Genomic DNA, 14260 nt, shown 5'->3' on the forward strand with positions numbered 1-14260 from the left:
AAATTTCTCAGCCTCAGTGTCTTGTGAGTAAATGAAGAAAATGACATCAGTATAGGAAAATGGGATAAAGCTATAGTGGAGCAATGAAATGTCTACCAGGTGAGAAAACACTAAGAACAGGGTGTCGGGGAAGGAATAGGAGACCACCTGAGGGTGGGTGGCCTCTGGAAGATCAGTCTCCAACACACCATGAAGAATGAGGGAAGGTTCACATCTTGAAGACCCTTACTTTCACTTCTCATAGTTCTCCAAGATCAAACCAAACCAAATGCAGGATTCAGAGAGTAAAACACAAGATACTTCAGGAAGAATCTGGGGGAAGCTGGCTCTCCCAGCAGCTGCAAGGTTCCTTCTGGCCTGACCCCTTCACTCATCCACATGGTTTTTTCCACCACCTCCTTCATTGCCTGACATCATGACGGGTGATTCATTAATCAAGAAGGGGCAGAGTTCTTCTCTTTGTCCTCTGATCCTGTGTCCTCTCAGAACCCAAGGGCAGAGGAGCATGTAACTATTTACACCACATTTTTCTCAACTTTTTCCTCATTCCTTTCAATTCTTATGTCTTCTTTAGAGTAGTGAGCACTCGGTGTTTAGGGTAATGATCAAATCTTTACTTGAGCATGGCCAGCATGAGCCCTCCTGTCCCACCTGATGCCAGAAGACTGCCAGTCAGCCTGTTCAGGACACTCCCATCTCACTCTCCTTCCTTCATCCTTGGAGCAGGCATTTCCTGTCCAGCTTGCCTTCTCTGGTTCCTCTTAGTGCAGGGCTGAATTTGTCCAGGGCAACCAGGAACCTGAGAGGAGGACCCTGGCTGGTGGCCACCCCCCCCCCCCCCGGGAGAAGCCCATTTAGAGAACAGAAGGTGGTGTCACACTACAAACAGACCTCAGTCTATGGTTTCCAGTCTAGAGCCTAGGATTGGTTTGGGGATGGCCATTCAGGGTGCAGGGCACCACCATGTGGCATTGCTGCTCATTTCAGGGTCTATCTTGGTGATATTTAGAAGACCTTAGTAGGAACTAAGGAACTAATTTAGTAGGAACTCTTGGATAAAATGTAGGCCTGTTTTCTTACCCCAACAGATGTGAGCTTCTGTGTACTACAAGGGAGTTCTAAGGTCAGCTGCACAGAATCCATGGGCAGTTAAGGGGCATCAGGGGGTCCCATGAACAAGGCCACCTGGAGTACGTGGGCATGCATCTGGCCAGGCAGATGTCATCTTCTCCTTCCTCAGTGTTGTAGGGACAAACAAGGCAGGGCACCAGAGGTAACAGAAAACAGTTTTATTTGGCTGCAGCCAGGTTCAGAGGGCACAACTTTTGCTGTAATCAATCAATCCCCTGAACCCCATGTTCAGGGAGTTTCAGAGTTTATATCCAGCATGTAAAGGGAGGGGCTCAGAAGTTCACAGTCTGCAGAAGTTCACATAAAAGCAGATTTTTCTTTCATTGTTTTGGGCAAGTTAACCCTTCAAGGACAACACCTGAGAAGGGGAGAGCTTCATCTCCCCTTTCTTTCCTCCCCCTTCCAGCTATTACCATGGAGCCCAAATGTAACTTATCTTAAAAATGTAGACATCTCTGTGAAGCCCAGATCAAGGCCAGAGGCCTTGTTTGCACACTTCTACAAAGCACTATACTGGATATGTTTGTGAAAAACTACTAAGGGGGTGTCCAGCACCTGGAGTGCTGGTATCTTCACTGCCAGTGGCCAAGTAAAACAGAGTGACACGAAAATAGGAAGTTTATCTACATTGGACTCTTTTGCAGAGACTCTTTTGCTGACAGTCCTAAAATCAGCCATGGTGAAGAGGGCTTTTCTGTGGAGAAAGGGGGTGCCACTTCATCAGAAGTTACCTATTTCTTCTTTTTCCCCCATTCATCCATCTCTTTTCTCTCCATTTCCTTTCAAGGGAGGGCAGACACTTCATAAAAATTTGTGAACTTTATTGCAGGAGGGAGAGAAGAAAAGGTTTATATAATAGATTTTCAGGAGAGATATACATGGACAGATTGGGTGACAATCAGGAAGGAATTGTGCTAGGATGGATAATGGCTCATTTATGTACACATCCTCAACTCCCTGGGAGAACTATGATCATGTCTTAGTAACACAGTGGGCACAATGTTATCAAAAAGGTCCTTATGATAAAGATTTGATGTGAAGACAGAAGTAGAGAGATTCAACGGTGTTGCAGGATTTGAATATTGACCATGGGTCCTGAAGCCCAGCAATATAGCTCCAGGTAACAGATGTGCTGTGGTACTCCAATAACCTTGGGTACACTGCAATGAATCCATGTTAGAACTCTGATTTTCAGAACCAAAAGGAACTAGATTTCTGTCATACAAAGCCACTGAGGTTGTTGTCATTTTTATAGCAACAGTAGGCAACTCAGATGGACAGACAAGCAGCACAAGGGAAAATGATTGGTAAAGGACAGACAGGGTGGTGGGCAGGCAGGTGACCAGGGGATAGAGATACAGGCAGGTGAGAGACAGATGGAAAAAGAAACAGGTAGGGAGCCTGGGGTTAGGTGAGAGACAGAGGGCCAACAAACAGGACAGGAGGCAGGAGAGTGGGCAGGTGGGAGAAGGGCAGATTAAAAGATTGAAAGCAGTTTGGGGGCAATGGAAGGTGTACAAGAACAGGTGACAGAAACACAAAACGTCAAGCAGCTGGCCTGCAGACATGTCCTCTCTTCCACCAGAATTATTGGAGCTTCCTGAGATGCAGGTGGATTCCATTCTTGGACTTCATCACAGGGAGTAACATGGGTACAGGAATCCTGGTGGGATCTGGCAGTAGCTCAAAACGAAGCAGAGTCAGGGCCACGGCCACTTTCAGCTCATTCATGGCAAATTGTTTCCCAATGCAGTTCCTGAACCAGGCAGGGACAAAGAAAGTGGTCTCAGGCCCCACTCTGAGCTGGGGAGGCCTTGAGCCCTGAGCTCCTGATAAGAATGAAGATTCAGAAACCTCCTTTAATTAGAGGTGGCATACAGCTCTGCTTCTAGCCTGGATTCACACTTTAGTGCCCTTTGTCAAGGCCCCTACTCGTCTATAGAAAGCTCTGACTCCACTTCTATATTCATAGACATGAAATCTCTGCTAAGGTAAGGTAAGGCTAGCACACTGAACAATCAACTCTAATAACACTTTCCGTTTTAAGAATAAGTCATTGGCTGGTTGAGTCTCTCTACTGATGATTTCTGGTTCATCTGTGTGGTTATCACTGGTCTGGGCTTCATGGGAATGTGTGGACCACACTCCCTGGGATCATATCTCTGGTGTCAAAGGATTCTGATGGTGGAATCAAATGTCAGAGTCATCTGATTAGGACATTGTGCTGGGGATCTGTAACCTCCAACCCCATCTGCCTCCCACCCAGGGGTCAGGCTCCAGCCTCCCCTCACACCCTTGGTCCACCAGCATCTCTAGACTTCTACTCCAGAAATATCCCTCTTGCCATCTTCAGTCTCTTCTTCCAGGCTTCGCTGGTCTCCCTGACTCCCCTCCCTCCTTACTCCCATGCCCTCTACCAGTAAGGGCAGTATCCAAGGCCTCACCTCCCTGCTCACCCTCTGTGGGCTACTGCCTCAGCCACCTCTCACCTGTCCAGCCCCACTTCCTGCTTCCGCTCATATTCTTGAGGTTGCTGAGGGTGTCCTCCTTCTACTCTGCCTGAACATCCTCAAGGCTCAGGACAATGGCCAGATGACCCTTAACCCTCTCCTGGCTGTCCCTCTCTCTCCCAAGTTACCATCAGTGTTTTATTCAAGTAGCCACCACAACCAATGGCCTCCAACAGTGCCAGGGACAAAGAAACTTGCATCAATGTTCAATGAGTGATGAGAAAGTAAAAAAGTGATGGAAAGAGTGACATTTGTCTCAATTGCAGTTGTCTGATTCTGAACAACACCTTTCTGTTCTCACTGAACAGAGAGCAGACACTTGCCTCAGAGCACAGAACTTGGCACAGAGACACACAATTTTTTAATACTTTCATATAACTTAGATTAGTTGAACTGTAAAAATGAAATGCATTTGGACACACAGTGAATTCCTACCCAGTAACTGAGCTACCTTATAGTCTCCTGTCCTCCAATGTCAGTGCCATAATTTGTAGCCAGTATCTAATAGGAAGTGATCAATTCCAGGATAAATTTTATCTAAGACATATGATTTTTCCATGGAAAATTTTATTTTATGCCTGTTCTATGAAATTTGATTCAGCATTGTAAAATTCACAGATGTTTGACTCGGAAACATCTACCTACTAATCAATTTAGTAGGTTTATGGTAATATGTATTTCACAGGCTGATTCCTGTAGCCTTGCTGGGCTTTCATAACAGCCCCCTTGGCATGGCCTGTCCAGCTCAACTGCAACTTCAGGTGTGTTTTTGAGTGTACGACAGTATGTGCTCTGTGTTGCCTGAATAGTGAGTTTTCTCTGAGGCATTTAGCTTCCTCATCCTATACCATGGATTTTGGGTAGAGATCCCTCTCCAAATGTAGAATTTTTCTGATTGGGAACATGAGCACCCATTGTGAATATTAATATGAGACCAAAAATTGGAGGGTAGCAGCCAAAACTTCTTGAAATCACACTCACTGGTGTCCACCCCTATACAACAGGCTGCAAACTCTACACGGATGGCTTTACAGTAAGAACAACAAGGAGTAATTCTAAATATACGGAAATATTTCAGTGATTCATCAAGTGCCCACTGAGGAATTAAGCAGAAAAGGTGATGAGCTCATAGAAAATGTGGAAGAAAGAGAAATCCACCTCTTAAGATACTTGAGAATTGAGGAAACCAAGCATATGAAGTGTAAATTGTATATGCAAATCTAATTCTGAAAATTCATACTCCAAAATGAATAAAACACCAAGACACAATGAAACTTGTGGTCCAAACTTCTATTATTTTGGTGTTTAACTCACCCAAATGGTTGGCCATTGGGTAGGGTGGTGGATCAAACTCTCCACAGTGTGTCCTGACTTTGGGGCACAGGCACAAACACACAACAACTTCTACCCACAAAAGCCAACAAACAATGGCCTACATGAAGAAGCCTTAAAAAACACTAGGGAATCAAAATATTGGGTCTTGAACAGAGACTCCCCATTGTCCCCACCCCATTGGCACTCAGGGGACATCTCACCTTGATCCTCCTGAGAAGGGCAGGAAGGAGTGGCTGTGTCGAGAAGATCCAGGTGCAAATCGAGAAGGGTCAAACACCTGCAGAGAGAACAGCAGGAAACCAGGACAAGTTGGGATCAGTCCCTGCTTTCCAATCATGGTAGGACATGATCCACAGATGTGGGAGCAAGAAGAGGGTTTGATCATGACAAATCATTCCCTTCCCTCCCCACAAGGCCTCATACCTCTGGGTTTGGCCACACCTTCGGATTGTGATGAAGGCCATAAATGGAGAGTGTGACCATGAAACCTGTGGGACAGTTAGGAGACAGATGACTAAGTACCCTACTGGGCTATAGCTCTGGTCTCTCAAACAGCAGAAAACATGCACACCTAAGTGGCATGGGTCCCGAAATCTGAGTAGATTGATTTTACAAAGCATCTGAGTGACAGTTAGGAAAGAAAACTGTGAACCTAGGAATAAGAACAAGAAAATATTGGAGACTCACTGCTTACACCAAATGAAGTGACAACACACAGCCATCCAATACCTTCCATGAAACTATGGAGAGTAGGCATGCTCTCAACCAACCCTCATGAGCACCCTTCAGAATACACTGGTCTACACCCATTTTCATATGAGATACTGGCGTCTCAGTGAGGTTATCTTTCCCATATTCACATGGCTGGCATGTGCCAGAGCAATGGTCAGACACAACGTTGGGTGAGCCAATTGGTGGCTTCCTAACAGGGCAGAAGTATCAGCTTCCCCCTTCTATGATCCTGACCAATCCTTACATTCTAAGGACCACATTGACTTGTAACATGGGCTTTCATGATCTCTTTCATTTGCCTTGAGGCATTTATATATATATATATCTTCTCAACTCTGTATGATTCTTTCTCTACCCTGCTCTTCTCAAGTACTGACAATCACAAGGATAATATCTGGAGGCTGATATTAATCGAGAGGTTGACATTTTTTTATAGAATTTTTTCCGATTTCAAGCTCCAAGTCCATCATTTAATAAGACTCATCAAAATTTCAGAGTAACTATGCTTTCTATAGAGGAGGAAAGGGAGGCTGAGAGAAGTTCATAAAAACTAAAAATCAGGTGGATCTCTCATCCATTGTTTCCTTAGAGAGTGAATAGGTGAGTATAGAAAGGTCATACCTTTGGGTAAGGAGCGTCCATCAGGGAAAGTGAGAGGTTTGCTGAGATCTCTGCTCACACTTGGTACTGGTGGATAGATCCTCAGGGCCTCCTTGATGCACATGGTGGTGTAGGGCATCTGGTCCAGGTGGTCCCTGAAGTGAAGGCCATCCTGAGGGGCAGGCAGGGCCCAGGAAGACCAGCACCTTGCCCCTACCAGAGGCAGGGCTCTCCCACCTCTTGAGCTCTCACTCACCAGGTGATGGAGGCTCCGTCCCCCAGGAGGCTCTGGACCTCCTCCCTGCACTTCTGCTGATGCTCAGGGTGTGTGGCCAGAGCATAGAAGATCCAGCAGATACCACTGGCTGTGGTGTCATGGCCCTCAAACATGAAGGTGTCCACCTCGGCACGAAGGTCCTCATCAGACAGGCTGCTCCCATTCTCCATCTGGGGAGGCCATGGATGAGAGAGCAGGGTTTATCCCTCCCTTTCCTAGGCAAAGTCTCTGGTTTTTCCACCCACCACATACTCACTTTGGCACACAGAAGGATGTCCAAGAAATCCAAGTGCCTCTTCTTCCTGATCTTCTCCAGCTCTCCCTCATTCTGCAGCTGAGCCTTCCTCTGCCGGATCACTTGATCTGTCCCAGGATAGGAATTACCAGGCAAATACACAGCTACAACAACCCCTAATAAGCCATTTTACCCCTATGACAATCTGGATGTCCTGTGGAGCTCAGGATGCACAGGTGAGTGGGTGTGTGGGAGTCTAGCACCATCTGATGCAGGCCAGGCCTCCCTCCGGAGCATAGCCATGGGAATCCCTGATGAATGCTGGTGGGATGGGTCTCATTCAACACTGCTAACATGATGATCCTGGTATTGTGCTGTACCTGACACACTAACATCTCAGCTCCTAACACTTTCAGTAAGATAGTGTCAACATGAGGGTGTCCTAGTTTCTTTCCATTGTTAGCAGGTGCCCTGCCTCTGTCTCAGGGGCCATGGCCCTATCTCTTAGACTGAACCTGGTAAAGGAAAGGAGATAGGATTAGAGACAGAACCTGTGTGCTCATGGGCAAGCTGGCAGGCATGGTGGAACAAGCGGCCATCAGAGGTCAGTCTGTAGATGGTGTCATTCTGATGAAAGACATTCCTCGCCCGAGAAAAAAACAGGTAGTTCATATCCCCAACAGCCTGAATGTAGGACTTGGAATTCCTGATGGAGAGATTGCAGAACAGATTGGATTGTGGAGCCACATGAGTTGGAAGCAGTGTGGGTTCTATTAGGAGATTCCTTTAATGCTGTGGACACAACACTGAGGTACATCTTGTATCTGTGTTACATCTCTTGTGAGCTTTGGGATTTTAGAAGATGGCATGATAACCAGATTTCTACCCCATGCAGGAACCAATGACCTATGTCTGGGGCATGTTTGGGTCTGGTCAGGGATCAGGCCTTGGCCTAAGACCAGGATAAAAATCTCCCATTTTATTTATGAGCATCCAAGATGCATCACTGACTCTGGGGTAAATTTACACCAGTTAGTTAGAACAAGAGGTCAGTTTGGCACTGACCTCTCCAGCTGGATATTGCCCTGGTGGCTGAAGGCACACTTCATGATGGTGTCCAGGGTCATCAGGGAGACATGCTGAAAAATCTCTAGGGAGTCCTGTCCAATAAGCTGCTCCCATTTGTCCTGGGGAAGAAGAAGGTCATTATCCTATTCAGTTCCTCAGAAGGACTGTGCTGACTAGGTTATCCTCTTTCCCTGCATCTCCAAGTATTCTTTCCTGAATCTCAGGGTCACACAAATTTTCTCAAATGAAGAGTTCAAGCAAATATTTGTATTCTGCTGCCTCTTTCTCAGAAATTTTTATTACAAAATTAAACAAACATTTACATAATAGATGATTAAATTTAGAATTTTAGGCAATCACTTCTGACCATTCGATTGATGAAAGCCCCTGAGACACTCTTTAGGTTTCAAATTCATGACCTAAACTTAAAAACTAACAGAATACCAAATATGAGGACAAGATAATGTTAAGCAAATTGAACCTCTGGGACTCACGAGCCACATATTGAAAATAATTCTTTTCATTATCCTTCAAGAAAAGTTGCTGAAATCAGAGAAATGCAAATTAAAACCATGCTAAGATACCAACTCACTCCAGTAAGAATGGCAGCCATTATGAAGTCAAACAACAAGTGCTGGCGAGGATATGGGGAAAAGGGTACACTTGTACATTGCTGGTGGGACTGCAAATTGGTGCAGCCAATCTGAAAAGCAGTATGGAGATTCCTTGGAAAGCTGGGAATGGAACCACCATTCGACCCAGCTATTCCCCTTCTCGGACTATTCCCCAAAGACCTAAAAAGAGCATACTACAGGGACACTGCTACATCGATGTTCATAGCAGCACAATTCACAATAGCTAGACTGTGGAACCAACCTAGATGCCCTTCAAAGACGAATGGGTAAAAAAAAAATGTGGCATTTATACACAATGGAATATTACTCAGCACTAAAAAAATAACAAAATCATGGCATTTGCAGGGAAATGGATGGCATTAGAGCAGATTATGCTAAGTGAAGCTAGCCAATCCCTAAAAAACAAATGCCGAATGTCTTCTTTGATATAAGGAGGGCAACTCAAAACAGAACAGGGAGGAAGAGCATGAGAAGAAAATTACCTTTAAAAAGGGACGAGAGGTGGGAGGGAAAGGGAGAGAGAAGGGGAACTGCATGGAAATATAAGGAGACCCTCAGTGTTGTACAAAATTACATATAAGAGGATGTGAGGGGAAAGGGAAGAAAACAAGAGAGAGAAATGAATTACAGTAGATGGGGTAGAGAGAGAAGATGGGAGAGGAGGAGAGGGGAAGGGATATAGGAAGGGGATAGGAAAGGCAACAAAATACAACAGACACTAGTATGGCAGTATGTATAAATGTGGATGTGTAACCAATGTGAATCTGCAATCTGTATACGTGGTAAAAATGGGAACTCATAACCCACTTGAATCAAATGTATGAAATATGATATGTCAAGAGCATTGTAATGTTTTGAACAACCAATAAAAAAAAAGAAAAGTTGCTGAGCACTGTCAGATCATTCATCTGAGTTCTGATGGGTGTGATGGATGTGCAGGTTCACTGTGAGATGTAGACCTGGTGTCCATATCAATACATGGGTCACTCAAGTCCACATGGAAGCCCTCAACTCCACCCTGAGAGAATCCTACCCCAGGATCAGCAGTGCTAAGCTGGATCAACTCCTCCTGCAGTTCACTGTGCTGAAAACTTGGAAGTATGAAGGGGAGTCTATATCCACCATGATGCTGTCTGCCTTGGATTGTAAGGAAGTGACTATATCCTGCTTTTGGGTCCACTCTGCTCCTTCAACTTTTGAAGAACTGACTCTCACAGTAATGGCCTGAGATTGTTGTTCCATGTGACTGTTTTTGATGGCTGTTAGGCTGTGGAATCTGAGTGTGGGCCTTGAGTGAGTGAATGGGAATGAAAGAGAGAGACTCACCAGCATCACTCTGACAGAGTCAGCCATGATTCCCACGTAGGGCTTCAGGATGTCATAGTGGAAGGCTGGGGTCAACATCCGGCGGTGCTGGAACCATGTCTCCCCATTCAACAGGAGCAAACCATACCCTGGGTCATATATGGTTGTGTGCATCAGTGAGTGGGCAATGAGAGATGGAGAGTGGGGACAATTTAAGATAGACAAATAGTGGAACTCTTGGTGGAGAGAACCCAGAGGGCAGAATTTCTTTGGACAAAGACAGTAATGACTGGCACTTTTCAGGAATATGGATTTCCCAGTTGGGCTGGTATATCTGATATGATTGTGACAGCTGCAAAGGAGATGTAGAAAGGATTTGTGGGCAGGAGAAAGAGGTACCCAAGTCCATGTCAGGCTGAGACTGTTTGGAGGTACCTAGAAGGAGACATGGAAGGAGTGAGCCTCAGGAAGGCTCACAAGAGCTTGCAGAAGGGGTGGGGTTCTGGACAGATTAAAAGAAATGAAGCTTCATTTAGGGACAATCACGGTAGTGGCTCATCAACTCTTGTTCTCTGTGAATCAGAGAGAGAGATTTTGCCAACCTTAATTTCAGAGTGCCCACTCTTAGATGTACATACCAATCCAGGGAGCCACAATTCTGTACATACTATGAGCTTTTGGATCTGAAAATCAAGTAATGGGATTAGTTATAAACAGCAAACAAATAATACAGACCCAGGGCAATTGTGATTGAGGCCATGGGCTGTCATAAGTGACTGATGACTATCAATTGGCATTTTGTCCCATGTCACCTCCCACTGCCTCCCACCCCATTCAGTTTCTGTTGAGACTGTAAAATGGCTCAGGAAGACAGGATCCTTGGACCAGCAGTACTATAATAAGAAGCTGAAAAGTAATACGGGACATGTTCTCAATGCCACAGAATATGACTGAGCCTTGGGGTGTTTTCACAATGAGTGATGGCTTAGATAGCTTATTATCTAAACAGGGGGAAATTGAAGGTTTCAAACCAAGGTCACTTGGATATGAAGTTTGATTCTCAGATACAGTCAATATACCTAACAAATCACCTCAATAGATACAACTCATATACCTCACTGATTATCTCAATTAGTTTTTTAAAAAGACAGGAAAAAGACAAAAAAAATAGTGCCATAAGCTATTTTAATGTCCACTATGAAGTAAATACTATTGCCAATGTAGTAGGTATATCCAGGGAAAGCAGTAGGTAGATTATTCACATCTACTTATGAATAGCCAATTTGCCTGGACTTTCAGAGACCCAGGTATGATCTCAAAAGAGAAAAACTGAACCTGCTGAGAGGGGGTTCAGTCTCACCTGATCTCCCCAGAATCGCCTTCATGTATTCAGGATCATAAACGAGGACACGCACTTTGCTGCCCCACAGCCATTGTGGGAAGGCGCATGGGAACTCATTAACCCACTTCAGAACGTATTGTAGCTCCTGGTCCTTCGGGATCTGATATCAGGGGAAAGACAATGCTTTAAAAATCATCTTTTATTTCTGGCTTAGGGACTGTAGTGAAGGCAGCATAACCATCAGGACATATTTCTGAATCTTTCAGCAGAACTCAGGGTTTTGGAGCTGTTTCTGCTGACCTACGTGTGCTGCCCTAAGCTGAATCCTGTGGCCCTAGAGAGTAGAGGGAGCACAATTCCTAGCAGAGCTTCTCTCCCTGCTGTCCCTTATCTTGCTCTGGGAGCTCCCTCAGGGCTGGAAGTGCAGGAAGTTGACCCCCTCCCTCCACTGCCCTCAGGCTCTTCCTTTCTCTCCTTCCTCTGACTCTACACAAGGTGCCAGGCGCTGCTCTGGGCACTGGGGTACAAGACACTGTTGGTGTGCCCAAATCCCAACGACCTCACATCAAGATGCTTTGAAGGAGAGATAAACAAATCTTGTTTGGAGGTTAACACTAAAACCAGTCACCCTCACCAGCAACAACAACAAAAAAGTGCTGCCTTTCCTGTCTCCTATACCCATGACATACATTTGCCCTTCAAAACACACATTCTGGAAACCTACTCAGTTGGGGGCAAACCCATCCATTTGGTCCCTCCACCTGAGCAGAGGTAGCTGATTCCCTGTGTCCTGACACGTCCTGATATTCATGCCCTTTGTTATCCCAGAATGATCTCCTCAGGACAGTGACTCCATCACACTGATATCTGTGTTTCAGAGCAAACTCAGGACCAGACGAAGAGTATCCTAGTCTGTGAGTGGGGCAGGAAAGCCTGAAGAAGGCTGGTTCTGAGATGGAGGATCTTTGAGGGGTCTAGGTGTGCTTGGCCTTGAGAAGAAAAGACTCAGGAAGAACAAACAACAGTCCTCTATGGGGCCAGGCTGCAAGGACAGATGTCAGATCTGCATGGTGATAGAGTGAGTGACAGAGGTGAGTAACAGCAGGACAGGCTTCTTTTAAAGGAGTGAGCTCCTGGTGCTGGGATGGGCCAAGCCTCAGAGGTAATCTGGGTGTTCCTCAGATGCTTAAATGCATGCAACAGGCTTTGTCCTTCCTGCAACAGGCTTTGTCCTGTGGACTTCCTGGCCAGTCTTTGGGCTGCAGTCTCCCTTCTCTCCTACTCCCCTTCCCATTTCTTCCTACCTTGTGGCCAAAGAACCAGTGGGGTGGTGGAGATGGAAACTGCTGAAGGGCTTTGAGCAGCCATTGCCTGTGCAGGAGGAACTGGGCTGCCTTGAACAGCAGCAGAAGCAAGCTGAGCAGCGAGGCCACTTGGAGGAGCCCAGAGATGCTGCCCGGGAATCTGGTGAGGCTCAGTGTAGAGATGCTCATGGTGCACAAGCTTCTGTGTTACTCACTGTCCCCTTGTCACTGATTAAGTCTGGAAGGATCGTCCCACCCACTTTTGGTAGAGTGAACTGTGCGGGCAGGGCTTGATCTCAGTGTACAGAATTGATTAACCTGAAAGTTTCACCTTGGGAAACAGTGAGGTCAAAAACTTATCAGTGGACAGAGGCAATGGCCATGCACACACCCATTTCCCCTTCTCCATATTGATGACATATACTTGTTGGGCACCAACTATGTGCTAGGCTGCATGCTAGTTGCATTCCAGAGCTGCTTAAAGAACAGACCTGAACCCAGACTTTGAGAATTTCTTTGAGAATATTACTAATCTAACATTTGGTAGGTGTGGCTGTGTTGTGCTGTTGCCATTATTTAATAATGAAAAGTTTATTATTACAAAGAGGTAAATGGAAGGCTTAGCACTGACCCCCAACACCTGCTTTGAATGCTCAGAGGAAAAGAGCCTTCAAAACAAATTATGGGGTTCAATGCTAACACACTCATGGTGCAGAAGCTTCTAGATCACTCACTGTCCCTCACAGTCACTAAGATACCCTCACCAGCCCTGACTAAGTCTGGGATGATTGCTTCACCCACAGGTGGGAGGGAGCAGGGTGAGACAAAAATTGACCTGAGTCTAGAATTGATTAACCTGAAAGATCCACCTTGGGAAACAGGGAGGTCTAACTCTTATAAACTGACAGAGGCAAAAGCCATGCACAGACTCACTTTCCCTACTCCTTACTGCATACAAATATGTGTTGAGTACCAACTAGGGGCTAGGAAGTGGGTGGGTCAAGCTATGTAAAGAACACACACGAACTGACACTTGAAGAAATACCCAGCCTAATCCATCCAACATTCAGTTTGATGAAAAAATTATTATTCCAAAGACATAACGTGAGGTGTTCAGAGGAAAATGGTCAAAGAAAGTGGGTGATGGGATTCGAATCCTTTCTTACTGGCAACCAAATCTGAGCCCAACTGTTCAACTCCAGTGTGTGAGTCCCAGCTGCTTCAGAAATATTCCTTGAGACTCTCCATATCCACCGTATGGAGAGTGAGCACGCTCTGAGTGGAGCACTGGAGTGGGACTCAGGAGACTGAGGCCTGGCAACTTATCCTTTCTGAGTTCAGTGTCTTCCTTGTAAGAAGGCTGTTAATCCTTTTCCCAATTACTCTTGAGTGCAGCTCATTCTTTCAGTCTTTCAACAATTTCAAGAAAATTTCTCAGCCTCAGTGTCTTGTGAGTAAATGAAGAAAATGACATCAGTATAGGAAAATGGGATAAAGCTATAGTGGAGCAATGAAATGTCCACCAGGTGAGGAAAACACTAAGAAGAACAGGGTGTCGGGGAAGGAATAGGAGACCACCTGAGGGTGGGTGGCCTCTGGAAGATCAGTCTCCAACACACCATGGAGAATGAGGGAAGGTTCACATCTTGAAGACCCTTATTCTCACTTCTCATAGTTCTCCAAGATCAAGTCTCCCTGAGAACTCCCTGGGCCTTTCAAACATGGCGGTGGGCAAATTGCCATTGGGCAGCTAGAACTCCCCGGGCCTTTCAGATAAGGAGCCCCT

At 45.6% G+C, this 14260-nt stretch overlaps 1 protein-coding gene across 3 annotated transcripts; it reads right to left on the reverse strand.

Moving 5' to 3' along the window:
* Positions 1-1274: 1274 nt before the first annotated feature.
* Positions 1275-12717, reverse strand: LOC101978636 (cytochrome P450 4A11-like). 3 transcript variants are annotated; one of them, XM_078026214.1, is made up of 13 exons: positions 12475-12717; positions 11189-11330; positions 10467-10511; positions 10228-10263; positions 9850-9977; positions 7886-8007; positions 7372-7526; positions 6842-6948; positions 6565-6755; positions 6330-6463; positions 5400-5464; positions 5177-5253; positions 1275-2887 (listed from the first exon to the last, which is right to left on the reverse strand). In XM_078026214.1, exons 1-13 carry the CDS (start codon positions 12661-12663, stop codon positions 2719-2721), a joined length of 1560 nt encoding a protein of 519 aa, XP_077882340.1. In that variant the 5' UTR covers positions 12664-12717; the 3' UTR covers positions 1275-2718. The 3 variants fall into 3 exon arrangements, with proteins under 3 accessions (XP_077882340.1, XP_077882342.1, XP_077882341.1); XM_078026216.1 differs by lacking the exon at positions 12475-12717 and adding an exon at positions 11471-11489; XM_078026215.1 differs by lacking the exons at positions 1275-2887; positions 10228-10263 and having other exon boundaries at positions 5173-5253.
* Between the last annotated feature and the right edge of the window lie 1543 nt (positions 12718-14260).

The sequence above is a fragment of the Ictidomys tridecemlineatus genome, chromosome 11, assembly GCF_052094955.1.
Source record: "Ictidomys tridecemlineatus isolate mIctTri1 chromosome 11, mIctTri1.hap1, whole genome shotgun sequence".
Taxonomy (NCBI): domain Eukaryota; kingdom Metazoa; phylum Chordata; class Mammalia; order Rodentia; family Sciuridae; genus Ictidomys; species Ictidomys tridecemlineatus.